Below are 26354 nucleotides of genomic sequence, written 5' to 3' on the forward strand. Positions count from 1 at the left end.
CTCTGGGCCTGGGTGCTCATACCACCTGGACATTTGAGTCGCGCCAACTCGCCATCGGATGATTCAACCCATTCTGGGGACTTCTCGGGCCGTGTTCCCTGGTTGTCCTGGATACTTGTTCGCGTCCGCTCTGGAATGAGCCGCTGAGGAATTCCTATGGGTGCCCATCGATTCGATCCGATTACGACAAAACCCAGGACATGGGTTGGCCAACCCTTCTGGTGTTCTGAATTTGCACAATGGAAAGCTGGGATGCAATAGTGGATAGCCCCTGTACCAAGGACATCTGCTGGCAATCGGTCCAGCTGAATTGGGGCTTGTCGGGGCACAGCGTGTGTCACCTGTCAGTTGCATTTTCCTTGCGTTGATTTTCTTTTTTTGCCTTTGTCCGTCCGTCACCCCAGACATGGCCACGAAGGACTTCGAGAAAGAGAAATCCCGGACTTGAGGTTTCGGACAATGGCTAATCTTGACTGCAGCTTCCAGGACGTGGTTTGGGCCGGCGCATGTTGCTCCTGTTTCGCGGATGGTCGGAATGGCGTCCATGGTGTTGGCTGGTCGTTGGTTCAGCTACAATAAGAGCGGTCGTCCAAGACATCGGCGGGAGGACTGGTGTTTGCGATGCGGTGATATCCAGGGATTTCGTCTCGATATATTGCTGCTTTTGCTCTTCTGTTCAACTTCGGGCGTCTAGATGAGGCGAGTGTGGGACTTGATTAATCCGTACATGATTCGGGTTTTCGAGATCGGAGAGCGGCACTGGACCGAACCGGGTGTCAGGTGGCATATATCTTCTTCAACTGTGCTGTTTGTTTCCCTTTGGCCTCGTTCCTCGCGGAATATCTTCATATCATGTGCTGCTGCCATGAGTGGATGCAACTGGACGTGCATAGGTGGTTTTCAACGACTGTGCGGCAAGCCGCTCCCTTCGCTGGTGGCGTTGGTTCGAGCCTACACGAACACCGAGGGTTGTCTTTGTCTTTGTCTGCGGACTTTACTCCTGATTATGCCCATGCTCTGTGGAAGTAGGAAGTGGTCGGTCTCTGACAGCGTGGCTTCAAGGCCCATGGACAGCGTGGCTCCAAAGCCGTGGAAGCAGTTCTCTGAGAGATGTGTTGAGCTCTGTTGCCCTCTCTCATGATCACATCACATTCTCTCCAGTGTTGTGAATCAACCCCGGGTGTGTCTCCTCGGTCAGCGGATCTGTGTTTGTCATCCACTCGGAAAAGCGACTACGTGTTGGGCTCCATGTTCGTGGTTGGGCGCGAGAGTCCGGATCTGGAAGGATATTCTCGTTGGGGGTGGAAGGGGATAATCAACACTTTCTTTGCACCTACTGTGTAACTACCTTAGAAAATAGGCGAAGATTGGGGTTGCAAGGCAATCTACCTACCTCTACTGTGGTAATGACTGGAGCCTGAGGCTTTGCTCAGGGCTTATGCATAACTGAATTGAGGAATGGACTAGGGGTTTGGAGCCCGCTTCGCGGGCTCGTGGGTTTTTTGTCTGCATTTTTACATCACATGACTTGCTTACTGTTACTACTGGCTACCTGCATTACCTGCGTACTCCTGGCCCACGGCTTGCCTCCCGGCCTACGGCTCCCACAGTTGCCTACCTACCGGCGTTGTGCCTGCGTTATACCCCCAGTGCCCGCGTTCTGGCCCTGGTGCCCACAGGATGCCCCCGGTGCCCGCGTTGTAGCCCCGGTGCCCGCGTTGTGGCCCTGGTGCCTGCGTTGCGCCCCCGGTGCCCACGTTGTAGCCCTGGTGCCTGTGTTGTGCCCTTGGTGCCGCCCGCGGTAGGCCCTGCGTACGGCTGGCCCGGGTGTCTACCTACGTACGGCTCCCCCGGTTGCCCACCTGGCCGCAGCTCCCCCAGATGCCCACCTACGTACGGCTAGCCCAGTTGCCTAGGCTCCTACGTACAGCTCCCCCAGTTCCACGGTACGGGCGTGTAGCCCAACGATGCAGGCGCGTAGAGAAAAGGAGGAAAAGGAAAACAAAACAACGGGGAAAGGAAATAACGATTTAGCCGTAAGCCAATAGAAGGGGAAGGAAAAATCACTAACAGCTATGTACCCTGCACCTGTTATTTGTTAACGGCCATAGAGGTGGAGTGCAGTAACAATTAGTTAAGGAAGACCCCTGCTTTACAGCTAACAGGAGGATCGCACTAACCGCCCAGTTGTGTAGTATATATATTAGACTTGGTGTTCACCGAGGAGAGAGGTGGGCGTTTACCAGCTGGCTTCATCTGATACTCTGCCAGAGACCTTCCAAGGTTATGTATGTACAGGGTATGGAAGCTGCGTTGTGTGATTACGTTAGTTACAAATTCGCGTTAGTTGAATAACTAACAACCTTTGTGTCAAAATCTGTTCTTGTGGGGTGCCTTTCCCACGGGGCAGGCCCCTTGCCAGGCCTGGGGCTGAAATGGGGTACGCCTTGTCATGGGCTGATCTGATAAGCGGATCATTTCCTGGTTGCTGTGTCCTGAACGAACTTGCTCAGTAAAATATAACTAAGCTATGTGCAACGCTTATAGGCATGCTGCCGCGTAATTTGCGCTTGAAGAGAGCGATGCCCGTTTAAGTACGGAGTACTGTGATATGAAGTTTTCAAAACACTACCCGTGGAACGGGTAGTTGGCCAACAAAGCCTTGGGCCCAGTACGCCATCATGTCCAGGTTGCTTGGGCAGGTGGTGGGGGGAGGGGGGGGGCCAGGAGTTGTTTCGGATTGGGAGGAGGGGTTCAAAGAACCAAGTCCCCCGCCCTGACATCCATGCCGCCAAGGCGGTGAAGGATACCTGGTTCGAGGGACGGTTCGAGGGAACGTTCTGCCTGAGAGCATGAACGCAGCAAACCTGAGCCCATTGCTACCTGTTGCTTCGTACGTACACAGTAGTATAGCAGGGTAACAACCAGGTGCCTAACGTACCTGTATTGTGGTTGAGAATCCTGGAGGACGAGGTTGGGTCGGCAAACATGGGGCCCACATGGCGCCCAGCCCCTATCACTCACACAGAGTCAGGCATTGAACTACTAACCTGCTGCCTATCTACGGAATGCTTGTAAATATATTTGAGGACGACATAACTGGAATCTCAGCACAAAGACCGGGCGGCACAACGCCATCGAGCCGTTGCTTGGATGCTTTATACGGATGGCATCGGCCCAAATCAACGGGGAGAACTGCCGCCCAAAGCTTCTCCCACGTCAAAGTACTTGCTTGCGAACTACCTAGGGAGAAGGGCAGCTTTAGCCCCAAGGCGCCGCTCCGCGTGTCGCTGCCAGGAGAACTCCAGCACGACGACAACGACAAAACGACGGAGTCGCCTATTTTCCGTCAGGTCTTTGCGGCAAGCTGGTCAGGAGCCGAGCACACCATTGCGTAGGTACCTGAGGTATCTAACTATTGCGATCTTCCAGTGGTACGTGGTACCCTTGGGTAGGATCCCTTGCCGCTGCAAGCTTCAGCGGCAGGCTGCAAAACAGTGCGCCTCTGGCCTGCCCCCAACCAACCCACCTCGTTCTGATCCGTAGCACGTCTGCCCCGCCATTGCGAGGCCCTTGCCGACCTGCTTCGCACCCAAGATTTTGGCCCAAATTTTTTCTGGACCCAGACCCCTCCACAACCACAAACAACCGTTTTGGCTTCTGGCCACTTCTTTGCACCGAAAACCAGCCATCTGCGAAGCGCCCGTGGATGAGATAGTTGGCCCGACCGCTCGCCCACGATGGATGCCGCCGCCATTCGAGATTGCATTGCTGCGACGCTCGACAGCAATGCCGACGTCCGCAGGCAGGCTGAGCTTCAGCTGAAGCAGGTGCGTGTGTGTGGCCGTGTCTTGGGTGGTTGTTATTGTTGTGGTTGCCGTCGCCGCCGCCGCCGCTGCTCGTGCGTTCGCACCGTCGAGGCACATTCCGTTCCCGAGAGCCGTCCGCACAACAGCACGACAGCACAACAGCACGACAGCACGACAGCACGAGAGCCTGACTACACACGACCTCGCCAACCGCCCCTCCATGTCCCAACGCTGACCTTTGTGTGCTGCAGGCCGAGGGCCAGCCTGGTTTCACAGATGTCCTGCTGGACCTCGTCCAGTCCGAGCAGGATGCCAAGCTTCAACTCCCGAGTACGCGACGCTCTCATCCCCGGCCGCACTCCTCCTGGGCGAGGCGTTGATGTGGATGGATGCCCGGCCCCCATCCCCACTGCGCTTGGTGTCCCTCCAGCTTCCGGTCATGGCGTCGCTAACCGGCGTCGTAGCTGTTATCTACCTCAAGAACCGCGTCAACCGTGCGTGGGAGCGTTCCGACTACTATCCTCATGACATCCTGATACCCGAGGACGAGAAAGCACGCTTCCGCGAACGATTACTGCCCATCCTGGCGGGCTCCCAGAATCTAGTGCGCCATCAGCTCGTGCCGATCCTGCAGCGTATCCTGCACTTCGACTTTCCCGAGAAATGGCCGACGTTTATGGACTACGCCCTCCAGCTTCTCAACACCAACGATGCGCGTTCGGTCCTGGCCGGCCTGCAGTGTCTCTTGGCCGTCTGCCGAGCCTACCGCTTCAAGGCGAGCGACAGCGACAGCCGCGCCCACTTCGACAAGATCATCGAGGCCACCTTCCCCAGGTTGCTGATAATATGCAACGAGCTGGTGAACCAGGAGAGCGATGAGGCTGGTGAAATGCTGCACATCGCCCTCAAGTGCTACAAGCATGCCACATGGGTAGGTTACCCGGATTGCGCAAGACGTTCTCGAAACAAGCAAGTTAACACCGCCGCTCACAGCTCGAGCTTTGCGAGTTCCTCCGGCAGAGCGCCGTCAACCTTGGCTGGTGCGCCGTCTTCCTCCAAACCGTGTCCAAACCCATCCCTGCCTCCGCCATGCAGGGCGATCCTCTGGAGCGGGAGCGCCACCACTGGTGGAAGGCGAAGAAGTGGGCATACTTCAACTTGAACCGTCTATATATCAGGTAAGGGCTTGCGAGCATTTCCTCTCGCGGCAGAGATTTTCGTGTCGGCCGGGGCGCTAATGTCGCCGCAGGCATGGTAATATGCAGGCGGCTCTGGACAGGTCGGTTGAGCCCCCGACGCGGTTTGTCAAGGAGTTTTCGGCCCAGGTGGCACCCGAAATCCTCAAGCACTACCTGCAGGAGATCGAGAAGTGGGTTTCCAAGACCATTTGGCTCAGCAGACCCTGCCTCTCCTACACCATTGTGTTCTTGGACGAGTGCATTCGCCCCAAGGATATGTGGGCGCATCTCAAACCGCACTTGAATAACCTGGTCACGCATTTCATCTTCCCCGTCCTCTGCCTGACCGAGGAGGACATCGAAAAGTTTGAGGACGAGCCTGAGGAGTACCTTCACCGGAAGCTGAACTTCTTCGAGGAGGTTTCTGCGCCGGACGTGTCTGCCACCAACTTCTTGGTCACCCTGACCAAGGCGCGCAGGAAACAGACCTTCGAGCTTCTCAGCTTCATCAATGTGGTGGTCAACGAGTACGAGCAGGCCCCCGAAGGAAGCAAGAACCACATTGCGAAGGAGGGCGCGCTGCGCATGATCGGCACCCTTGCGCCGGTCATCCTCGGCAAGAAGTCGCCGATCGCCTCTCAGGTGGAATACTTCATCGTCCGCTACGTGTTTCCGGACTTCACCAGCGACCAAGGCTTCCTTCGCGCTCGTGCTTGCGACACCATCGAAAAGTTCGAGCAGCTGGACTTCAAGGATCAAAACAATCTCCTTGCCATTTACCGGCATATCCTCGACCGCATGGCCGACCCAAAACTGCCCGTCCGCGTCACTGCAGCGCTGGCCCTGCAGCCACTGATCAGACACGACATCATCCGGACAAGCATGAAGACGAGCATCCCGACAATTATGCAGCAGCTCTTGAAGTTGGCCAACGAGGCCGATATCGACGCCCTCGCCAACGTCATGGAGGACTTCGTCGAGGTCTTTGCTGCTGAGCTCACTCCCTTCGCGGTGGCTCTGAGTGAGCAGCTCCGCGATACGTACCTGCGCATCGTCAGAGAGCTGTTGGAGAATAGCGACAGGCGGGACGATATGGACAACGAGTACGGCGATTTCCTCGATGACAAGAGCATCACGGCGCTGGGTGTCTTGCAGACCATCGGCACTCTCATTCTGACGTTGGAGAGCACGCCGGACATCCTTCTCCATATTGAGAGTGTTTTGATGCCCGTGATCCAGATTACTCTCGAAAACAAGCTCTACGGTAAGTAGTAGTCCTCGGTCCTGGTCCGGTTACTAGCCACTCGCCCCCTTGGTTGGCCTCGATGCTGATCCCAGCTCCTAGACCTGTACAACGAGGTGTTCGAGATCATTGACAGCTGCACCTTCGCTGCCAAGCAGATCTCTCCTACCATGTGGAGGGCTTTTGAACTCGTTCATGCGACCTTCAAATCCGGCGCCGAACTCTATCTCGAGGATATGCTGCCGGCTCTGGACAATTTCGTGCAGTACGGCGCACCGCAACTCCTCGAAAAACCGGAGTATGTGGAAGCACTATTCTCGATGGTCTCCGATATGTTCACCGACGGCAAGGTCGGGGGCGTCGATCGGATCTGCGCCTGCAAGCTTGCCGAAGCCATGATGCTCAGCCTCCGTGGCCATATCAACAATTGTGTCCATGGGTTTATCAACATGGCAATGGGCGTGCTTGCCCGTGAGGATGTCAAGTTGAAGTCGTACAAGGTTCACCTGATGGAGATGGTTATCAACGCCATCTACTATGACCCTCTCCTGTCGCTCCAAATCCTCGAAGCCCAAGGCTGGACGAACAAATTCTTCAGTCTTTGGTTCGGTAGCATGGCGTCCTTCACCCGAGTTCACGATAAGCAGCTGTGCATCTTGGCCATCATTGCGCTGCTGAACATCAAGCCTGATCAGGTGCCGGCCAGCGTCATGGTTGGTTGGCCAAGGCTCCTCCAGGTTGGATCCCCTTGCCCCTGAGAAGCCTACCACGCCTGTGAGAGTTTTGTCTGACGTTGTGGCAGGGCATCAAGATTCTCTTCGACACCCTTCCGGCGGCGATGCAAAGTATGTCAAAGCCAGAAATTGTTATCGGACGGCGATGACTAACATTTTCAAGACCGCGAGGCAGCTTTGAAGGACGATTTCCAGTTTGACAGCGGTAATTATGGGTACGATGAAAGCGACGATGAGTGGAACGATGAAGAAGCGAACTGGAACGGAACGGAGAACGAAGAAGAGCCGGCTGGCGAGACCAAAGATGAGAGCACGGCTTACCTAGAGTTCTTGAATGAGGAGGTAAGCACACTGACGGACGGCTCTTTGGGTGTCCCATGTGGCTCGACCGACGCGTACCGATGGCCCCAGTCCCGGAGTCTTGCTGACAAACACCTCAAACAGGCGCAAAAGCTCAAGGCGGCCGACATTGAAGAGTCGGAAGACGAGCTCGGCGAGGACAGCGTGTTGCTGGAGTCACCGCTTGACCGGATCGACCCCTATCTCGCCTTCAGGGATTCGTTCAAGAGTGAGTATCGGATATGCATCGTGGCGCCGAAACGAGACAACGCATGCTAACGATTTGCTTTCGCAGAGCTGCAAGAGGAGCAACCTCAATTCTGCGCGACGCTCCTGAGCCACCTGTCCGCCGACGATCAGACGGCGCTTCAAGAGGTGTGCCGCCGGGCGGACACGCAAGAGATGATGGCCCGGGCCCACGTGCCCACTGCGAACGGCGCAAGTTAGGGGCTTGTAAGTGGCGTTATAACAATCACACCGCAGTGCCCACCAACCAGCGGCCCGGAGCCCGGGCCAGGACGGTTCTCCGCGCCGACACCCGGCTGATCCCGACACCCTGCCGACCATTGCTTCAGCGGACATCACGACCACCACACGCCGCCCCGTCAACCCGACCCAGCAGGACTATGTATAATCCAGGATGCGCAAACCGCTGCGGCCGTCACCAATCATCGCTTGGAGGAAGTGGGAAGACCCGGCGGAGGTTTGGGGTACCCGAAGAGTTGGTGGTGAATTCGGGTGTGAGCCGTCGTCTGGAACACATCTGTGTGGGTCCCTGGAACGGAGCAGGTCCTGCGCATCCCTTGATCTTTTTTCTTCTTGCGTTTTGTATCCCTTGGTATCTGGTCGATTACCCCATATTCCCCCTCGGTCGGTAGGTTCATGGAAGATTTCAGTCTGGAGCAGAGGAGTGATGAGCAGCGCCGGCGTCGGCAAACACACCAACAACACGCAGGAGAGGGAAAAGAAGCGGCGCAAGAAATGAAGTTAACCATGCGTGTCCTGTCTTGGAGGCTTATGGTACCTGCTTGGCTTGGCTTTGCTTGGTGGCATCGCCCTGGTTTGCAAGATGTTATGTTATATACCATCGTCCTCGGTGATCTAAGATCGACTCCCATGGCTTTGTGGCGTTGATGTTTCATCTCTTCATCTCGCTCTCTCTCTCGACGTGCTGCTGTTGCCCTCCACCTACCTATCTGTGCATGGTTTGCATTGGAGTCTGCAAATTTACGGCTGCTAACCTCTCTTCTATTTCATGTCTGCGAGCCTCAGCGGAGACAGCAAAACATTGAGCACGCGTTCATAGGCAACCTCAGTCTTCATCCTTAACTGTTGTTGGGAAGCTAAAACTGAGGTCTGGAGGAATCTGCAACTACGAAGGATTGAAAGGATAGTAAACACTCATTGCTAGATTTTGTTTTACAGTTTTGTCGACCGCCCGAGCTGTCTGTTGGTCTGGCTGCCCCTTAACTTATCGGAGGCAGTTCTGATGCGATACCGATGACACCCCCCTCCCTCGCATCTATCTGGTCTACTTCTGCTCCGATCTTTCTACATATAAATTCACTCATCGTGTTGTTTTGGCAAGCTGCTCCTACAGCGCAAGGAAATTGTCTCAGCTTGACTGGCTTACGGCGCCGTGGCTTTCTTACATCTTCTTCCTACCGAGAGCCTGCCTTGGTCGAGCCTCAGCTGACAGCTCTGTCTCAGTGAAGCCCCAGCTGCGGCAGTTCTCGCTTTTGGATTTGTTGATAGCTCACCAAGCCGTCGACAGGCGGGATAATTCATGACAATTCACGGACTTCCCGAGGACGTGGCTGGACTATATATATAGGCTTGCCTGCGTGTCTGTCTGTTTACGGACCTGCGTCAGCATGTACATACATGTACGCAGTACTTAGAGGAGCTCGCTGGCACCAGATGGTGGGAAACCATTGTCCGTGGATAAACTGGACTGGTTCGTTCGTTGGGTGAGTGCCAAGGGGTCAGAGGACAGGATGTCGTCTTTGCATGTGCAAGCCACCTTTGGCCTTGGCGAGCAGGCCAAGAGAACGTGGTCGACGCCCGTGCCTGAATCTGTGAATATCATGGGCAGTGCGTGACTAGACTCGTTACATGTGAATGTACATGCCTACGTACTGGTAGGAATCTTGTCTGTTGTATCGGTGGAGGAAATGGGGAGATCTGCATTGCGAGAGTTGCGTACTCTGTACCTATCTGTACACTCTAGTATATGATGTTAATCGTGTGAGGGTAACTTTGAGCAAGAGTATCTGATACCTCATCAGCATGTGCAAAGGCACGGTCTCGGCTGCCCGTGTGTTGCCGAATCATGGACCCCTCGATTGGCCACAGACAGATGGACCAAGTCCCATGACTCGTCGACTGCGGACGAGCAAGCAGCAGCAGCGGCTTAACCCCCACGTAACTAATGCATGCAATGTTCCATCCATTTCCCGAAGCGTTAACTCAGCCGTCACCCGGGATTTTCGATCGACAGCTGGGGTCCTCCGGGTGGCATGCGGAGCGGGGAATGTGGTCATCTCCGTCATCTTCCCTGTACTCGGGACTCGGAAAGCGAACTGTCGGAGACGCTGTGCCGGAGTCGTCTGTCAAACAGATGCCGGCGTTGGCCAAGCTCTGGCGACGAGACCCGAGGGGTCTTGCAAATTCACTCGTTCTACGGATTAATGTGTACGGAATGACTACAGGATGCGCCATTGCAAGCCCAGACCTCTGGGCATCTTGGCGAGAGGGAACGTGGGAAGTGAAAAGAGCGCGCTGACGCCAGCGGCAAATATCGAGGCCGGCTCGAGGCCAGCTTGCAGGACAAAACGAGATGCACAAGCGCTGCTGCGAGGAGCACACGCCGACCTACCCGATCCCTCCACGAGTTCACCAAATAAAGGAGCTCGTCCAAAAGGGGGAAGCCGAGCTTACGTTACACGGCAGATTACCGAGTCGACGCTAGGGGAAGATCGGACGAGACGAAATAATACCCGTCAGATAACGTCGCCCACACCTATGTCGGTTGCCCACGGATCCCGGCCACCAAACTGTCCCTAATCCAGTAAGCCAATTTCCATACAAAATTCAGGGGCAAGCCACAACACTAGAACAAGCATCACGTACGAAGACGGCCCAAAACAGCTCAAAATTGAAGCTATTCGCAAGCTAGTAATTGCAGGCTAACTACTGGAAGATAGTGGTTTCGAAGCCCAGTGCCGGAAGCTCCTTATTGACCTTCTTTGCAAAGCCTACAACGCCCTAGATAGCTGCCCAGAATGCCTTCGCCTTCGCTACCTTATCCTTAATCTCCTGCCTTTGACGTAGTTGCTCTCGAATAGCTATAACTATCAGTATACGGGCCTCGCTGAAGTGCTTCTTTGTAGCCTTTTTCCTTTCTTCTAACCTCTTTTTGACTAGGGCTTAGTTTAGCCCATTGAGGGTATTGCAGTTAGCTTATAGAGTTAGATATTCCTCCTTCAACTAGACCATCTTCTATTTAATCAATATAGTGTAAACCTTGAGGACCTCCTCTATAAGACTGTCAATCTTCGAAGCTATAGCTCTAGTAGCTTCAATGCCTATAGACCGCCTAGAATTGTTGGTAAAGCTTATAAACGGGGGGGTCTTTAGGCGATAGTGTACTAGGATCTTATTAGGGTTGAACGGTATTAATCTGGCCCCCCTCTATACGCTAGCGATGTTCTTATAGATCGTTTTACATATCTATAGGTAGATAGTTAAGAACTGGAAGTTGTCGATCTAGGAAGTACCGAACAGAGTGTTTTATATAACTAACTGGCGATATCTCTATACCAAAGGACCAAAGACCCCTATATCGAGGGGCTACAGTTCGTAGGTCGAATATAGTAGTAGGCAAAGTAGTATAATCTTATTGGCTTCGTAGTACTCGATGAACTATAGCAAAATATATAATGAATGGCCGTCGAGGATCAATAGCCGATATATACCTATAGTTCGAGGGCGGATATACTTGTCTAAGTGCTAGATCTATTCGAAGGCGATATTACAGTCTGTCCAGCTATTGGGAGAGACCTGGATAACTACGTCGTTGTTAAGGCTAAGAGGAATCTAGGCCTATTGAATGTAGGTGCCTTCGAAGATAACGAAGGGTAGTAAGACGAAGCCGTTGGCTGAGATACATTCGATGATCGACACCCAGTTGCGGTTGCCTGGCTAAATCGAATACGGTGCTTCCTTACAGCGTGGAACAATCACTATAGCGTTGTCCCCAATCCCTTTTATATAGCCTTTTTCATCTATATTGTAGATGTCGTCGTTGGCGATGCTATATACTAAGCGGGTAGTCTAGAAGAGGTTGAACCACTGGGCAGCCGTCTAATGGTCTAGAGCATCCTTCTTCGACTAATCCAATGCGTAGGAGCGGCGTGTTTGAAGATCTAGATACTGGGAAAGGAAGTTGTAATACCAGTTCTTGCCTAGAGGTTTGTCATCGCCCTTGGCACGCAACAGTTGCGTACACTCCAACCCTTGTTTGTTTGTTAGCTTGGTACTTACGGTGGGCTACGACAAGGGTTTAAAAGCCAATCAACAATGGATTACAAAAACTGTATAGTACTTAATCTTCTATAGAAAAACAAAAGCAAAACAGGTCACTCTCAGTACCCTATATACCCCCCCTGATTCTCAATCACCTACGCTAGCCGCCTTGGCATAGAATGAACCAACCTGTTACACGAACAAAGTGGGTGCTACCCGACCTCGTCAGCCAAGGTAGCGGAGCACTCAAACCAAGTAGGAGCTTCGGAGGAGTGCAAGATGGATGTATTGCAAGAGTGTGAGATGCGGGCAAGTGCCCACCTAAATACAGGAGTGTGGTGGCCTGTGCGTAAGGTGGCCTGTGCACTGTTGTGGGGCCTAGTGGGCCCAGTGGGCCCAGTAGGCCCACACTTGCGCAGTTGGCCACAGGTGGCCACAGGTGACCCACAACTGCGTGTAACACAACCGCAATAGAAAGTCAGAAGGCACTGCATCCTACGCCTACAAAATAGCTTCCTTCAATGCTTGGCCAGTTGGCTAAATAGGATAGTTGCGTTCGATCTATCGCTTTATTTAAACCTATATATATTCGATAGGATTGAGGTCTAGAGAATACGATAGCTAGGGGACAAGATACGTACTAGGGAAGTGTTCCCTTATATATGCCATCGTCGACCTAGAACTGTGGGCTAGGGCGTTATCCTGTTGGAGCTTGAAGGTCGGGTTTTGCTTCTAAAATTGGTAGAAAAGAGGGAGAATGTGCTCCTAGTAGGTAAGCGAGGTAATCCTGCCTTAGGACTTGTCCTACACTATATAGGGGCCCTTGGTCCCTCCTGTAAAATAGGCCTAGAACATCCAACCATTGGCCCATTGCTGTATTATGGTGAAGTCTTAAGGATCCTCGCTAGGGAAAACAGTGACGTATCTACGTATACCTAGGCCATTGACCTAGGTTTTGTCGGACTGGATCCATTGCTCCTAATCAACAGGGCGAAGGTGAGCCCACTATTAAGCAAATGCAAGGCGTGCTTGCCGGTTCTCTAGCAAAAGTGGCTGCCGTAGTAGCTAAAGGACTTGGCCGGTGCCCTAGGCTTCCATTGCGTTGCGAATGGCAGTAGCGCTATAGACCTCCAATGCCGGGATCATCCTATGTAACTGCTTCTAAGGAAAGAAGCGCTTAGAAGCCCTAGGTATATTAACGAAGTTGCAGATCAGATTTTGTATTTCCTAGGGCACAATTGGCATCCGGCTACAAGCAACTGTGTACTGTGGGTTGTTGTGAGCGTGTATAGCGTATTGGACCTGCTGTTCTATAAGGTTCATCGCCTTAGCGATCTTCCGTATACTTATGTTACCGTAGATATACAATGCCTTGACGATAAGCCTCTCTTCGTATATAGTAGATCGGTTCTTTTGCGGAGGCCCAGTTGTAGAAGGATGCTTAGTAAATGACAGGCTAGCTAGGTCGATTGGCTAGTACGAAGGCGAGGGCGAAGGAGGGGGGTCGAAGCCGTCGGAAGAATTAGAGCTTAGGCAATCTAGGAGGTTGGCTATTGAGGGCTCCTTAGAAGGAACATCTGAAAGACCAAATTAACTAAGAAAATGCAAGGCAATTAGGGAAAATGGATGTACCTACTAGGTAGGCCGGACTTTGCGGCATGTTTAGTAGCCTAGCGCGCGTTGAATGCCTAGATGGCTTCGGCCTGTAGTATTGAAGGAAGGCTGGGTTCTTCAACCTCTTCCAATTCCTTGGCATCGGCTAGGAAATCAGGGTCTTCGTCGTATTCGTTGTCGTCGTCGTTGTTCAACAGTGGGTGGGCCCAACGTGGCTGGGACCAACTGGCTAGCAGTTGCCGCGGTATAATGGCCTGCAGGTCAGCGATGTGCTGTACGGCTAGGCTAGGTCGGTGGGCTTCCGGCTAGGCTAGAAAGGTGGGCAAGAAGGTAGGCAGGAAGGAGGGCAGGAAGGTGGGCATCTTCGAACCTGGAAAATGGGGCCTTTTTATAGTTGAACTGCCTACCTAGCTGATTTGGCTGATTTGGCTGCCTACCTGGCTGATCTAGCTGATTTGGCTGATTTGGCTGCCCTAGGCGATTTTGAAGGATTTAATGGCTTTGATGGTGGTGATGCTTTTTTTGATAGTTTTTTGATGGTTTGGTTGAATGCAGTGCCCAGAGCTAGGAACTGAACAGGTGGGTAAAAAGGCCGATTTTTGGTTGGCTGCAGGGCCCTATCAGAAAGTGGGTAAAAAGTGGGGCGAAGAACCAAGCTAACAAACAAACAAGGGTCGGAGTGTACCCAGATGTTCGATAGCCGAGATAGACATCGGCCAGCCCCACGCATCCAACTAGTATATTGCCTTGACGATCGAGTCCTCCTCTACAGGCGTAAGGCGTTGCAAGTGCTCGGCAGCGGCCTAGTAGTTCGAAGTACGGCCACTGAAGCGGTCTGTAAATGTGGAATACGGGATATTGAAGAGCTAGGCGGCCTATCGAAGGCTACGGACTTTCTTAGCTTAGAACGCTTCGATCGCAAGGCGAATTCGATCTTCTTTGTCAGGTTGGTTAGCCATCTTCCTGACGTATCTGGAAAACAACAAACTGTCAAGATTGATCAAGGTTTGGTGGAAAAACAGGCTGGTGATATTGTTGTTGTAGTGTTCTAAACCGCGGGAAATTGGTGGCTTGTGTGGCTGACCGGTATCTATAGGCAACCGACATAGGTGTGGGCGACGTTACCGTCAGTACACGACCTTACATTCAGTACGTAACTTGAATTGCTTGCATCTCAGCAGCACAGCACAGCACAGCACAGCCAACGGCCACCAGGCCAAGGCCCAGCGTCCAAGCCTTGGCCGGCCATCCAGCACCGGCGAAATCCATCCGATCTCCATCCGATCGTCCCGCGGAAATAGGGGAACAAGAGGGGCAACTGGTCTCGAAAGGCCAGCGACGCGCGCAAAAACCGGCCGGGCGACGGGGAGGCCGGGCGCAATGGAACGACGACCGCCGACCGCCTCTTCGTCCGCCAGTCAAAGCCAGGGAGTCCCTACCTGCACAGGCAAGCGCGTGGGTGGGCAGGACAGACCGATAACGCTCCTTGATAGTTGCGTTAATGGCTCTTCCTCGGAAGGTGTTCTGATGCTTGGGGAAACCCGGCTGAGCGCGGGACCGCGGGCAGCCACCTCATGTTCCTCTTCAGATGCGTTTCTCCTCTTCACGGGGACCGCAGAAGAACAGAGCTCAAAACAAGCAGTTTAAGCCATGTGTCACGACAGGATCCGCACCCTCCTTGGAGGGGCCCGGCACATGCACAGAAGATTTTAGGTCTCCGGCACATGCAGTTTCCGGCATATGCAGTTTTGACAAAGATGGATGGCTACGTAATACATGCAAAGCAATAGTTGACATTTGCACAGGGGCCAACGAGTACCGCAGTAAGCAGCTGGGGAAGCGCACCGGTGGCTGCAGCGCGCACCATCCTTCCCACTAGTGGACAATAGAAGGCTGCGCCGGCCCCAAACATGATGTCTCCAAAAAGCCCGATCACAACAGGGATAGGCTTGGGTTCGTTAAGGGTAACAGTGCTTGGCTCATACAACGATGGCAAAAGATCAAGACGGAGCCGATCGGATGTCAATTCTTCTGACGTGTCTAGAAGACAGGCCTTGCTCCTTGAAGCAACGGAAGACATGCGCGGGGAAGGCAATCCCTGGCGAGAAGTAAGTCTCCCGAGGAGCCGCAGGGCGTGATGCCCTGCGGCCAATATTAACATACTAACATTTGTTCAGCAATAGCGTTGCTGTTAGTCCCATCACTCCTCCTCTCGCCGTGGTTCAAGGAGGACGAGCCGTCCGCCGCCTGGTGAGGCAATAAAACATGACGGTGAGAGTGGGTAAAAGAAAGAGAAATGACAAAACTCGACATGGTAGAGCTGCTGTCAACAAATCTATTTTGCCTTGTGCTCCCCACCTTGATGTGATGATGTATGCACCTTGACCATCCCCGTAAACGCCGTGTTATGTTTCTCACATTGGCCCCCGAACCACACCCGTCCAGGCCAAACGATATGTATGTTGTTGACCCAAAAAAGGAACAAAAAAAAACAGAACAGAAACTCATGATGCCCCAAGATCGATCGGCTCTCGCTGCTGCCTCAAGAGCCCATCGTCTCGCGGCTCAGTAGCCGGCACTGCCAGGCATCTTGCCCAGAGAATGGCTGCCGTGGAACACGTCTTTGGGTGGGAGGTGGTTGTGGCAATAGATCTTCTTGCCGCTCACCCGCTGCTGGCACAGCTTCTTGGTGGCGTCGATCATATTTGCGCCGTTGGGCTCATCGAAGCTGTCGGTCTGACAGCACTCGATGTTCTTCACCCAGCGATTGTTGACCACGCCCGCAATCGAGATGCGCTTCTCCGGGTCGGGGTTGAGCATCTGGAGGAGGACTCGTCGAAGGGCCGGCGGCTTGACAAACGTGTCGAACACGAACACGTGGGGGTAATCCATCTCCGTGACCGGCGTGTCGGAATCGTCAGGGTGGCTTTCCCTCCACTTCTCCCATCCACGGACCAGACTGGCGTAGTTATCCTTCGGCGACGCGTTCTCCGCGACTTCAGCCTTGTGCCACAATGGCCCGCCAAAGATGAGATTCACCATGACGATGGCCGCGCTCCAGACATCCAAGCCGCGGGGGTCGTAATCGCCCTGTTTCTTGAGCACCTCTGGAGAGATGTACGGTATACTGCCGCAGATGCCCGGCGCGCAGCGCCGCACCTCGCCCATGTTCTTGCCGCACTGCCCGCCAGCCTCCCTGAGCCCGGGGTGGATGCCCGAGAAGACCTCCGACACGCCAAAGTCCGTGATCTTGAGCCGGCACTCCTTCGTTATGAGCAGGTTCTCGAGCTTGATGTCGCGGTGGGCGATGCCGTTCGAGTGGAGGTAGTGGATGCCCGTGACCAGTTGCTTGAACAGACACAAGCGGTCCTTTTCCCTCTCCTCGGTCTTGAGGTATTTCTTGTTGACCAGCGTGAACAAGTCGCCGTCCTCGCAATACTCCATCACATGGTTCCAGCGGCCGTGATCGATGCAAAGCCGAACGGTGTCGACGATGTTAGGGTGGTGCAGACTCTTGGCCAGTGTGTACTCCGACTTGATCTTCTTCTCGTACTCCTCTCGTGTCTCGCTTGAAGATTTGCCTCGGAACTCCTTGACGGCGTACAGCTCACCCCCGTTTTTGCTGACCATGAGGGTAACCTTGGAGGTCGCACCCCTGCCGAGATGTTTCCCGTGTCGTCCCAGCAGCTTGTGTTGGTATTCGAATTCGGACGACAGCTCGACCACGTCGACGGTAAAATCGTCAGGTAAGCTCAGGCTCATCCGGCGCGCTTTCACACCTGTTCCCGTCTCCGCCGGAAGCCCCCATAGAGACCTCTCCATGTGAACCGTCTTCTCGGGGTCTCCCACCACGTGCTTCCTCTGCTTCGAATAATCGAAACTGCTCGCACGCCGCCTCGGGTGCAGCCCCTCTCTCGATGCTGCGTCTTTAGCGGCGGGGCGGGAGGAACGCAATGCGAATCCTGTCGACGCACGCGACTTCTTCTTGAAGAAGGCATCGGAGCCCGGTACCGTGGGCTGCGACGCCTCCTCCATGGTCTTGATGGCCATCTCGAGCGGCGAGCTGGGCGACGGTGGTGTGTTGGAGCGAGTAGTAGCCGAGCTCCTATTCATCGACCACCGACGGGTTGGCAGCTTCCGGTGGGCCGCATCAGACAGACTTAGCGCCGAAGCAGTGGCAGAGTCCCCAGCCTCGGCGGTAAGAGCAGCCTTGTCTGAACCGACACGCTTTAGAAAACTGGACATGGTACGCCTGAAACTCGAAGAAGCTGAGCCAAACGTCGAGCGTCTCGAAGAGGGCGGTGGAGGGACATCTTGGTCGGCCAGAGTTGAGGTTGTTGGTGCGGGAGTTGCTGGACGCGCTGATTGCGGGGCTTGTTGGGGACTCCGAGGCGCTCTGGAGGGGGTGGTCGCCGAAGGGTCGACCGCAAGGGCGGTTTTGGCTCCTGGCGCCGAGCCCGGATGGGCGGGCGCGAAAGCGGCGACGCTCTGGTCGGCCGCCAGCTGTTCGTGCGCCGCGTCTAGGTGGCCGTCCTGGTTCGGGAGCGTTTGGAAATCTTGCGACTGGCGCCCGCTCACAGGCGTGACGGGCTCATTTATGGCCTCGCTGTCCGTTTCGTCGCCTTCTTCAAGGATGGGGTGCGTCAAGTCGGTGGGATATTGTCGTGGTGACGATGAGAGACTGGATTGGTTGGAGCCGGCGTTGCGGGACGGGCCTAATGGAGTCAGGAACGTTGAGTAGGCTGTTTGTCTGCGAACGGTTGTCATGGTAGCTGTCGGGGGCGGATACAACGGAGAAGAAGAATAAGATGGAGAACTAGGAGGTGGAGGAGGGGGAACAGAGGATAAAGGCAACCGCTCATGGCTTAAATTGAAGAGTGTAAAAATACCTAGAGAAGACGTCTGCGTTGCTGCAGCAGCCAGCACCGAAACTGCCATTTTCGGGGACAAGCCGTCCGACGGCGGCATCTAAGCTGCAAGGCGCGGGCTGCAGGCACAAAGAGTTTCAGGTGCGCAAAGGAGGTACGTCACAGCGCGGCGACCACACGGCGGCTGACTCCGGCACGAGGGCTGCACAAAGGCCGCCGGACCGGGAATTTCGGCACAATCGGTCGGCGTCGCTGACACCAAGCGCCACGCCCTGAGAAGACCGAAATCTGACGCCCCTCCAACACCTTTTGCTCCCTTGTTGCACGCCGCCCGCGACTTGCTGCGAAGGGCCACTGCTTTTCTCGAACGCTTGTCCGGCGTCAATGGCAGAATCGGCGCGCCTCCGACCCGGATCGAAACCGAAAACCGAACGGACGGGTGGCTGCTGCGGCTCGCTGACCAACAACCGTTGGACCCTTTCTTCAAAAGCCGGGCTTGCAGGTCAAGCACGGCGACCTCTTATATAACTCGATCCGGGCAAATCGTGGCTGCGTCACCGTTGTTCGCGGCTGGGCGTCGTCTTGGAACACGGCGATCGCTCGCTGCCAAGGCTGATTGTGTCTGAAGGCGAGATTTGTGTAGCCCGTTGAGCGGCCCTGGCGCGCTGTCCAAGTCACCAAAGCGGCCGAGATCTACACATTCGAATGCCGATTGGCTCACGCACTCTTGGCGGCCATGGTGATAGATTGGCTTGTGCTGTGAAAGGAGAAAGCCCAAGGGGAGCCTGGAGGGAGCGAGAGAAAGCGAAAAATGGCGCGCCCGGCTTATAACGACGCAGCCAGAAGCCCCAAGTGGTGGTGGAAATCCCGTTCTCGCCCCTGCAACAGAAAGCGTCGAGGCGACTGGGATGGAGGGTGGTGGGTGCGCTGCTGAAGTCGGAGATCCCCCGAGGGTTATGGGGCACCCGACTTGGATGGTGGGGCGCCTTCGCGTTTTAGTGCAAGGGCGATGGGATCAACAGGGAGGTTGCAGTTCCCAGTTCTCGGTGTCTGGAAAAGTACAGGTACTCGGACGTGCTACGCTGCTGAGGTACTCCAGGCATTTGCTGCGGAGTGCGGAATACTGCCGTAGGTACCGTACCTAATTTGGTACTAAATTCGGCAAATGGCGCTGCAACAACCCCGCCAGTCGCAGCAGGGTTCGCCCCTTCTTGACAACACGGCAGGAAGCCAGCACCCCGCAGCGTCTTCATCAGCGCCTCTCTTCAGCGTCTTCGGTTGCCCAGGTCAGATGGGAGGCGCCAAGGGCCGTCCGCCGACCCCAGCGGCTGCGTGTCCGTACTTACCTTACGCGCGCAATACAGAATACCGTACGGAATACATACAGTACTTTCAATGCCTTACCCACCAAACCGGTCCGTACCGACCTCAGTTTCTCTACCCACAGGAAAGCTCCACAGTGCAATATCTGATGAAGCCGGCTGCTCTGCCAGGAACAGTCGGTCGTGTTCAGGGCCAACTTGAGCAGCGGATGGCGGGGAGAGCCAACCCACGCTCTTCCAGGCCACCTCCAACCAGGTCACCTCTTCGAATTCCAGCATGAATGCAAGCCCATTGCAAGGCATATGTTAGTGTTTGCGGAATGCTCGTACAGGCACTGAGGCAGTGAAAGGTGGGATACCCCGCCCCCACTCAGCGCCGAGAGGCCGAGGTGAGAGCGGAGTCCCCTGCAGGGTCAATTGATTGGCCAGGAATGGGCAGGCCTGTTGTTTTGGGCAGGCGCTTTCCTTGAGAATGCAAGTCTCGCCTACCAATCAATACTCTTCCGTATGTAGTGTAGTGTGCACCTTCCGCGACCACTCTAACCACTCCACGCAAAGCCGCATCTGTGCCTCCAACTTTATCCGACCCTCGCTTCCTGTAGGCACCACGGGCTGAATTGCCATGCTCCGGCAAGCTTGATGGCAGGCTTTCTGATATTGTTCATCTGCTGGAAGTTGGGCTTCAGAGGTGCCGGCTGTTCTCCGCCGACGCCGTGGCCCCAACAAGTCAGGACCGGTCATTAAGTGCTCCATGTCGCCAAGGCGCTTTTGGAATGAACAAGCCAGCCCTGACATCCACGTACACTACTGTTATATACGGCAATAAACTGCCCCTGTCCGGTCCCTGTTCATCGCTGCCTGCCCGCCAACCCAGTGGGTTGCAGAAGAGGCCGGGCACAAGCCGCCGCCCGATGGCAGTGCCAGGTGTTCGGTGTTTGTATGGTCCAATGGATGCAGGCGCCTCTCAACTGGTGCCCTCGCGCTTACTTGTCGACAGTACATTACTATACTTCGGGCGTGTCCTCCCCCAACAAAGCTTGGACCCATAACAAAACAGGGCTGCACACAAGCAACACGGAGGGAAGACAGGCTCGAGCATCGCACCTAGTTTCGTGACTGTTGCTGACCGAGGTGGCGAATGCCTTGGTGTAATACCTATCTCAGCAGATCAAGAGTGTTCGGTGATATTCGCTCCTCAGGAGGTCGAGACCCACAGAACCCCACGGTGTCGTTGCTAGCGTGGGGTTCTCTGCTTCCATTTCGCCTTCCATCCTGATCAACAACGGGCTTCAAAGCAGGACAGCTAGCGCGACAGAATGTCATCATGCCTATCATTCCTGGTGGTCCTGCTTTTTTTGTCTTAGGCCGACAACGCCCAGCCCTGGAGTCTCAATCACACAGTCAACTGGATCCGGACTTCGGCTTCTGCTTTCTTGATTTGAGGCCACCTTTCGCAGGCTAGAGAGGCGCGTCTTGCTGAATGTCAAGGCCGGATGCCGGCACTATCATGGGATAAAGGCAGCATAAAGGCAGCATAACTCGGGTACGACGGCTGTTCCGGGAGTCCATGTCCGTTGCGCTGGAACAAACGATCTGACGTTAGTGCAAAGGACCGAGCCGGAAGCTCCTGCCAAGATCTCAACGCTTGCCATCCTGGGGACACAAGGCTAAGTGTACTTTGCCCGTGCACATGGTGTGGTGCATTGCGAATCGGTGCCCCCCACGTTGGTCGCTAACTTCCGCTTGTTCGCGGCCAGGAGTGGCTCGCTTCTGTGGAGGTACCGAGTACGCTAGTTAGTGCATCTGCACCCAGCCCAAAACCATCATGCCCAGCCAACAACCGAGCCGCAGGCTTGAGAACCAACCTGGCCAACTCGGTCCTTGGCCGACCACCGTCAGCCATCCGCCAACGTTACACAGTGCAAACGCAGACTTTCTCTCAAAGTATTCGTACTTGGCCAAGAAAACACAAGTGCGCACGCACGCCTCAAATCGACAGCTGCCGTACATACAACGGCCTGAGTAACTACACGTCGGACCTGCGATTTGCGACATGGCGGTCGTTGCGAGTGGGGAAAGTGTGCAGCGTCTTGGCGCAGACGGATTCCCCTGGTTCGGATCGGTGAATCCCATTCCCAGAGCACAACACATCTGTTTTCTCGCCTTGGATAGGCTCGGGCAGACTCAAATCTCGCATGCCGGCTTGGCATCGCGATCTCCCGTCAGCTCCCGTCTGGGCGTCTTGCTTGTCGGTCTCGTGTTCCAACATTGAGGGTGTCCTATGCATTGTGGATGACCCTACTTGAAAAGTACTGTGTAAAAGGCAGCCTCGTTGGTGCACTCGTGACGCTTTTCTCAAAGCAGAAGCGAAGGGGCTGGCTGCTTCCTGCCCCATGCCAAGCAATGCTTGTGCGATGCGCCATATTGCTTGTTTCCCCAGATCTCCCCCACACCTTTGCCCCGGTTCTTTCTTCCCTTCATGCAGGCTGCTGCCCAGCTGTTGGGTTCAATGATCTCGCCAGCAGTCGTCGCGGCCCGGGGTTGACTGGCGTTGCCAAGAAGCTCGAAATATTCGTCGGGAACGAGTAGGAAGCAAATGATGCGGTGGAACCCGAAAATTCTTTCCTCTTCGTGGAGTAACGAGGCCGACAATACTACTACGGGACACGAAAGGACATGAGGCTCGCAAGGCAGACGACAGCGGCGCCGGCTGCTCAAGAAGCGGTGTAGGTTTCGCTCTTGCTCAGCGCAAGAGACGCAGCATGCAGGAAAGGGGTTCGCAGCTCCATTTCGCGCGGTGGCCCACTGGTAAACCGGACCAGGCAACCCGGCTCGTGACCAAACAGAAGAAAGATCCAGCGCCGCACGGCAGCCAGCCCTCAATAAGACTCCTCGATGACTGCTCGAGTCGGACGGCGAGAATGACCGTGCCGTTTCACACTTTCCGATGCGACCAACAATCGATCCAATAGCCCGACATTGCCTACCCTCCCACCCGCGTATGGAGCACCTGGATGAAAATCCCGCAGCCCTTTTGTTGTAGGCATATACGGATACATGTCAGCAGAAGTGGACGACGGCATGCATGCCCGCGCGCACTTGCCCCCTCGGCGTAATCAATGGTCAAGGTCCCGACCCGATTGAATCCACAAATCGAAGCCCCAACGGGCTCTTTGCCTCAGGAACGCAGAAGGTGGCTTTGTGCGCTGTCCTCCGAGTCCGGCCGAGATGATTCCATCTCGGCTGCTACGGTACAGCGCCAGTTTACTGTAATACGGATTAATTTACACTACGGAATATACCTGATGAAGTGGACACTACAAACACAACTTGCTCCCCGCAAGAATCGAGGGAGCTAATATGGCCCGTACGCAGGGTTCATCGCAGTACCTTGCAGCGGCAGCCGGTCAGTGGGAAACCTGCAGTAAAATGTACATGTAAGCAAAACCGCCATTGGCTAGAGAACACATGACGGTGTACGGAATGCTGGGATCTCTATGCCCGCTTTTGTCCTTGTGGATGTGCATTACTGCGTAACACAAGAACGGGATACCATCCAGAGACCAACAGCTAACGCAGTCCATTGCAAACACAGGACAAATGTTCCTTTCAAACGAATACACAGTCTGGAAGGATACCGTCATGAACATGATCAATCCATTACTTAGGGGGCACACCATATCCAGGCGGGTGGCGTTCCAGCCCCCCGATCGAAAGTCGGAGAGCCGAAGGCGCGAGGCTGCCCACCCCACTTTCTCCCCGGAGAAAATCGGCGCCGTGATTGGAGCTGCCGCAGCTCCGTGGCCCCGTGGCCCCGTGGCACTATTTCCGGCTGTGCCGAGTTTTCCGGACAATTCAGGGGGCGATCGAGCCCATTCGTTACATAAATCCACCGCGCAGTCTCGTTAGTGCTACTACCGGCCAGGGGGCGGCCCGTGCGTCTCCCAACAAAATCTTGGAGTGCCCGCCGCCACGCGGCACGAGCTCCGATGCCGCCACAGGAATCGCTGCAAATTGACGATGTTGCGAGTGTTGCTGAAGAGGCTGGAAAATGCAGGTTTGATGGAAAAGGCGATGCGGTGGGCGATGCGGTGGGCGCCGAGGCCCTGCATGCAGCCTTCGGGGCGGCGAGGTTGGCGATGGCCTCGTTCGCTGACGACACTCTTATGTACTGTACCTGGCTATGCACCAGAGATTCCTGTGGCGACGCGGTAGCTCGGCCGCACAGTGACGCTCAATGCAAGATTTTGGTGGGAAACGCACAGGCCGTCCCTGGCCTGCAGTAGCGCTACAGGTAATGAAACTGCTCAGTGGATTTAATGGGGTCGGAGGGTGATGAAGAGCCAACCGAACGACTGCCAACTGTGTTGAGGGTCGTCGTTAAAGAGGTCCCGCCAAGACTAATTTCGGAGACTGCCGTGTACAAGTAATTATAAATCGGCAGGCCGCGACGACTTTGAGCAACATCAACAACGAACAATCGCAAAGACTCGTCGCAACAACTTTATAAAAACTCAACCAAATCGAAAAAAAAAAAAAAAAACGAGGATAACCTATACCCTAACGATACCCCGTATCCTAACCTTAACCTAAACCTTAACTAACGGGGGGCTGGCGCTGCCCTCCGTACCCCCGGCGAACTAACCCTTGGCGATAGAGCAAACGCCTTGGCGATGGTGGCTACGTAATAACGTTGTAAAAACATAGCCGACAATTGGCCGAAATTAGTCTTGGCGGGACCTCTTTAACGTCCACCGTGTTGAGCTCTTGAACACCCGACAGTGGGGCATGGCGGTACCGGCGGTCGTGGATGGTTCCAGTACCTTACCTTTTGTACTGTGAAATTTCACCGTGCACACATCAGGTCCTGTGGTGGATTCCCGCCCTGTTCACAGGGGCGAGGCAACCATTCCAATTAACTACGCCGAAGAGAACCAAGCAGCCGGCCCTGCTCTTACTGACGACATCTCCTTGGTAGCGTTTGCCACCGAGTCATAAACGTGTTGCGATGGCTGACCTTGGTAACTAAAGGACCAGATATTGAACCGCTATCACGTCTGACGCACACAGAATTGGCTCTTGCCCAGGGGTACAACTTGGGCATGGAGCTTCCGAGTTACCCTCAGTCCCAGGGACTCGCGAGCGAGATACGCGCAACTTGGGTATATCATCGCAGGGACTGCGAGGTCTCGTCGAGAAGGCCGCGCTGTCGGTTCGCCCTGCTCGGCATCCACGTAGCACTCCCACGACTTGCCGCGTGTTTCGAGGTGTTCTGCCCTGTGTATAATCCGTTGATGTTTACTACTACCGAGACTGAGCCTCGGGACTCTGCCCAATGTCAAGAGTTGGGCGTTCGCAAGTGAAGGGGCTGATTCTGTCGCTTCCCCCGTAGCTGAGATCAGAATAAGCTGAAACCTGGCACACGGGCGTTGGGCGACGGCTCAACCTTGCGATGTCAGCATAGACGCAGTCAGCAAGATGGGGAATGAATGTCTCTATTTTCGGGATTCACCCCACACCCGTATGGGCGCGCGGGACGCGTCATCTGCTTGCCCGTGTCTCAACTGTGTTTGAAATCCGGAATGCGCTCACTGGCCGGACATCAGCGCCATGTCAGAGCCAGACAGCCCAGCGCCAAATGTTCGGCTGGGCCCGGCAAGTTGTTTCTTGCCTGCCATTAGAGCTGTGAGGAAGACAGGCATGGCATAAGCAGGTGGAGGGATATCATGCGAGTACAAAAGCTACTTCATGCCATACCCAACTAGGCGCATAGCTATGAATTCTAATCTGGTACTCGGGTCAACCGAGTTACTGGAGACGCTCTTTTGGACTCACCACCCAGGGCGATGATATTACGTAAATCCCGCGGACAAATGGAAGTCAGGCTGCGTTGTTGAGTGGACGGATAGGGCTGATAAGATGCACTGGAACCCGAAATCTGTCAAAGCTGGGACCTTGAGTGTTGTGGTTCAATAGACCTGTCGCCAACCGCGGACAGGCAGCTAAAATGACTCTTGAGCAGCGAAAGCGAGGTGCTCTTGTCCCATCAAAAGAGTCATACGATGGCCTGCTTTGATGTAACTGCGAGAATTGATAATAACCCGTAAAATTCCGTTTTTCTCGTGCTTGGGCGGCGGTTAGGCTACTTTCCGGAGCGACCCGAGGCTCCTGCGATAGCCGGATGTTTACCTGGTATTCAAGAGGTCCAATAACTATCACATTACCGGATGGAACACAGGTCGTCTTGCATAACACCGCATCAGTCCGGCATGAGAGGTGAGCTGTTGCCGTACCTTTTCAAACAGGAATGGTGGGGACTAAAAATCACTCATCCCCGGGGAATGCGGCATGGGTAAAGGTATCGAGGCACTTGGTCTCATCCCACCTCCGTTGCTTATGGTGCAGGTGCTTTCGTTCAACATGACTCTCCGCCGGAGAAGGGATGGCCATCAGAGCCATCACAACTAGAGTGGTTGGCGGCCTGTTGCCCACTACAGGTAAAAGTACAAATCAGGGACGTTGCTTGATTCTTTGTTTGCGAATGGCACGCCCGAGACAAGATGAGTGCCAGAAGCAACGATCATGATGGCTACTAAGGCCTGAGCGGTCTCAGTCGCCCAGTGCATCCTGTTTTTCTCAGCTGGGATCATGGATTGCTTCGTTGACCCTAGTTTCCACCTAACGCAGCTTCTGAGCCAAGCAGACACTCGCTTGCTCGTC

At 54.7% G+C, this 26354-nt stretch overlaps 3 protein-coding genes across 3 annotated transcripts; 2 read left to right on the forward strand and 1 right to left on the reverse strand.

Annotated features, from left to right (window-relative positions):
* Positions 1 to 330: 330 nt before the first annotated feature.
* THITE_2111468 (uncharacterized protein) lies at positions 331 to 1268 on the forward strand. Its single transcript, XM_003651285.1, has 2 exons — positions 331 to 390; positions 487 to 1268. Exon 2 carries the CDS (start codon positions 536 to 538, stop codon positions 692 to 694), a length of 159 nt encoding a protein of 52 aa, XP_003651333.1. The 5' UTR covers positions 331 to 390; positions 487 to 535; the 3' UTR covers positions 695 to 1268.
* A 2375-nt stretch (positions 1269 to 3643) lies between these two features.
* Positions 3644 to 7861, forward strand: THITE_2111470 (uncharacterized protein). The gene is made up of 10 exons (XM_003651286.1): positions 3644 to 3830; positions 4061 to 4139; positions 4274 to 4740; positions 4803 to 4987; positions 5059 to 6251; positions 6333 to 6967; positions 7033 to 7075; positions 7128 to 7306; positions 7409 to 7532; positions 7599 to 7861. The coding sequence occupies exons 1-10, from the start codon at positions 3741 to 3743 to the stop codon at positions 7748 to 7750; spliced, it is 3147 nt and encodes a 1048-aa protein (XP_003651334.1). The 5' UTR covers positions 3644 to 3740; the 3' UTR covers positions 7751 to 7861.
* Positions 7862 to 15801: 7940 nt separating this feature from the next.
* On the reverse strand, positions 15802 to 18622 carry THITE_2111475 (uncharacterized protein). The gene has a single exon (XM_003651287.1). It carries the CDS (start codon positions 18209 to 18211, stop codon positions 16010 to 16012), a length of 2202 nt encoding a protein of 733 aa, XP_003651335.1. The 5' UTR covers positions 18212 to 18622; the 3' UTR covers positions 15802 to 16009.
* Positions 18623 to 26354: the final 7732 nt, after the last annotated feature.

This window comes from Thermothielavioides terrestris, chromosome 2 (genome assembly GCF_000226115.1).
Source record: "Thermothielavioides terrestris NRRL 8126 chromosome 2, complete sequence".
Taxonomy (NCBI): domain Eukaryota; kingdom Fungi; phylum Ascomycota; class Sordariomycetes; order Sordariales; family Chaetomiaceae; genus Thermothielavioides; species Thermothielavioides terrestris.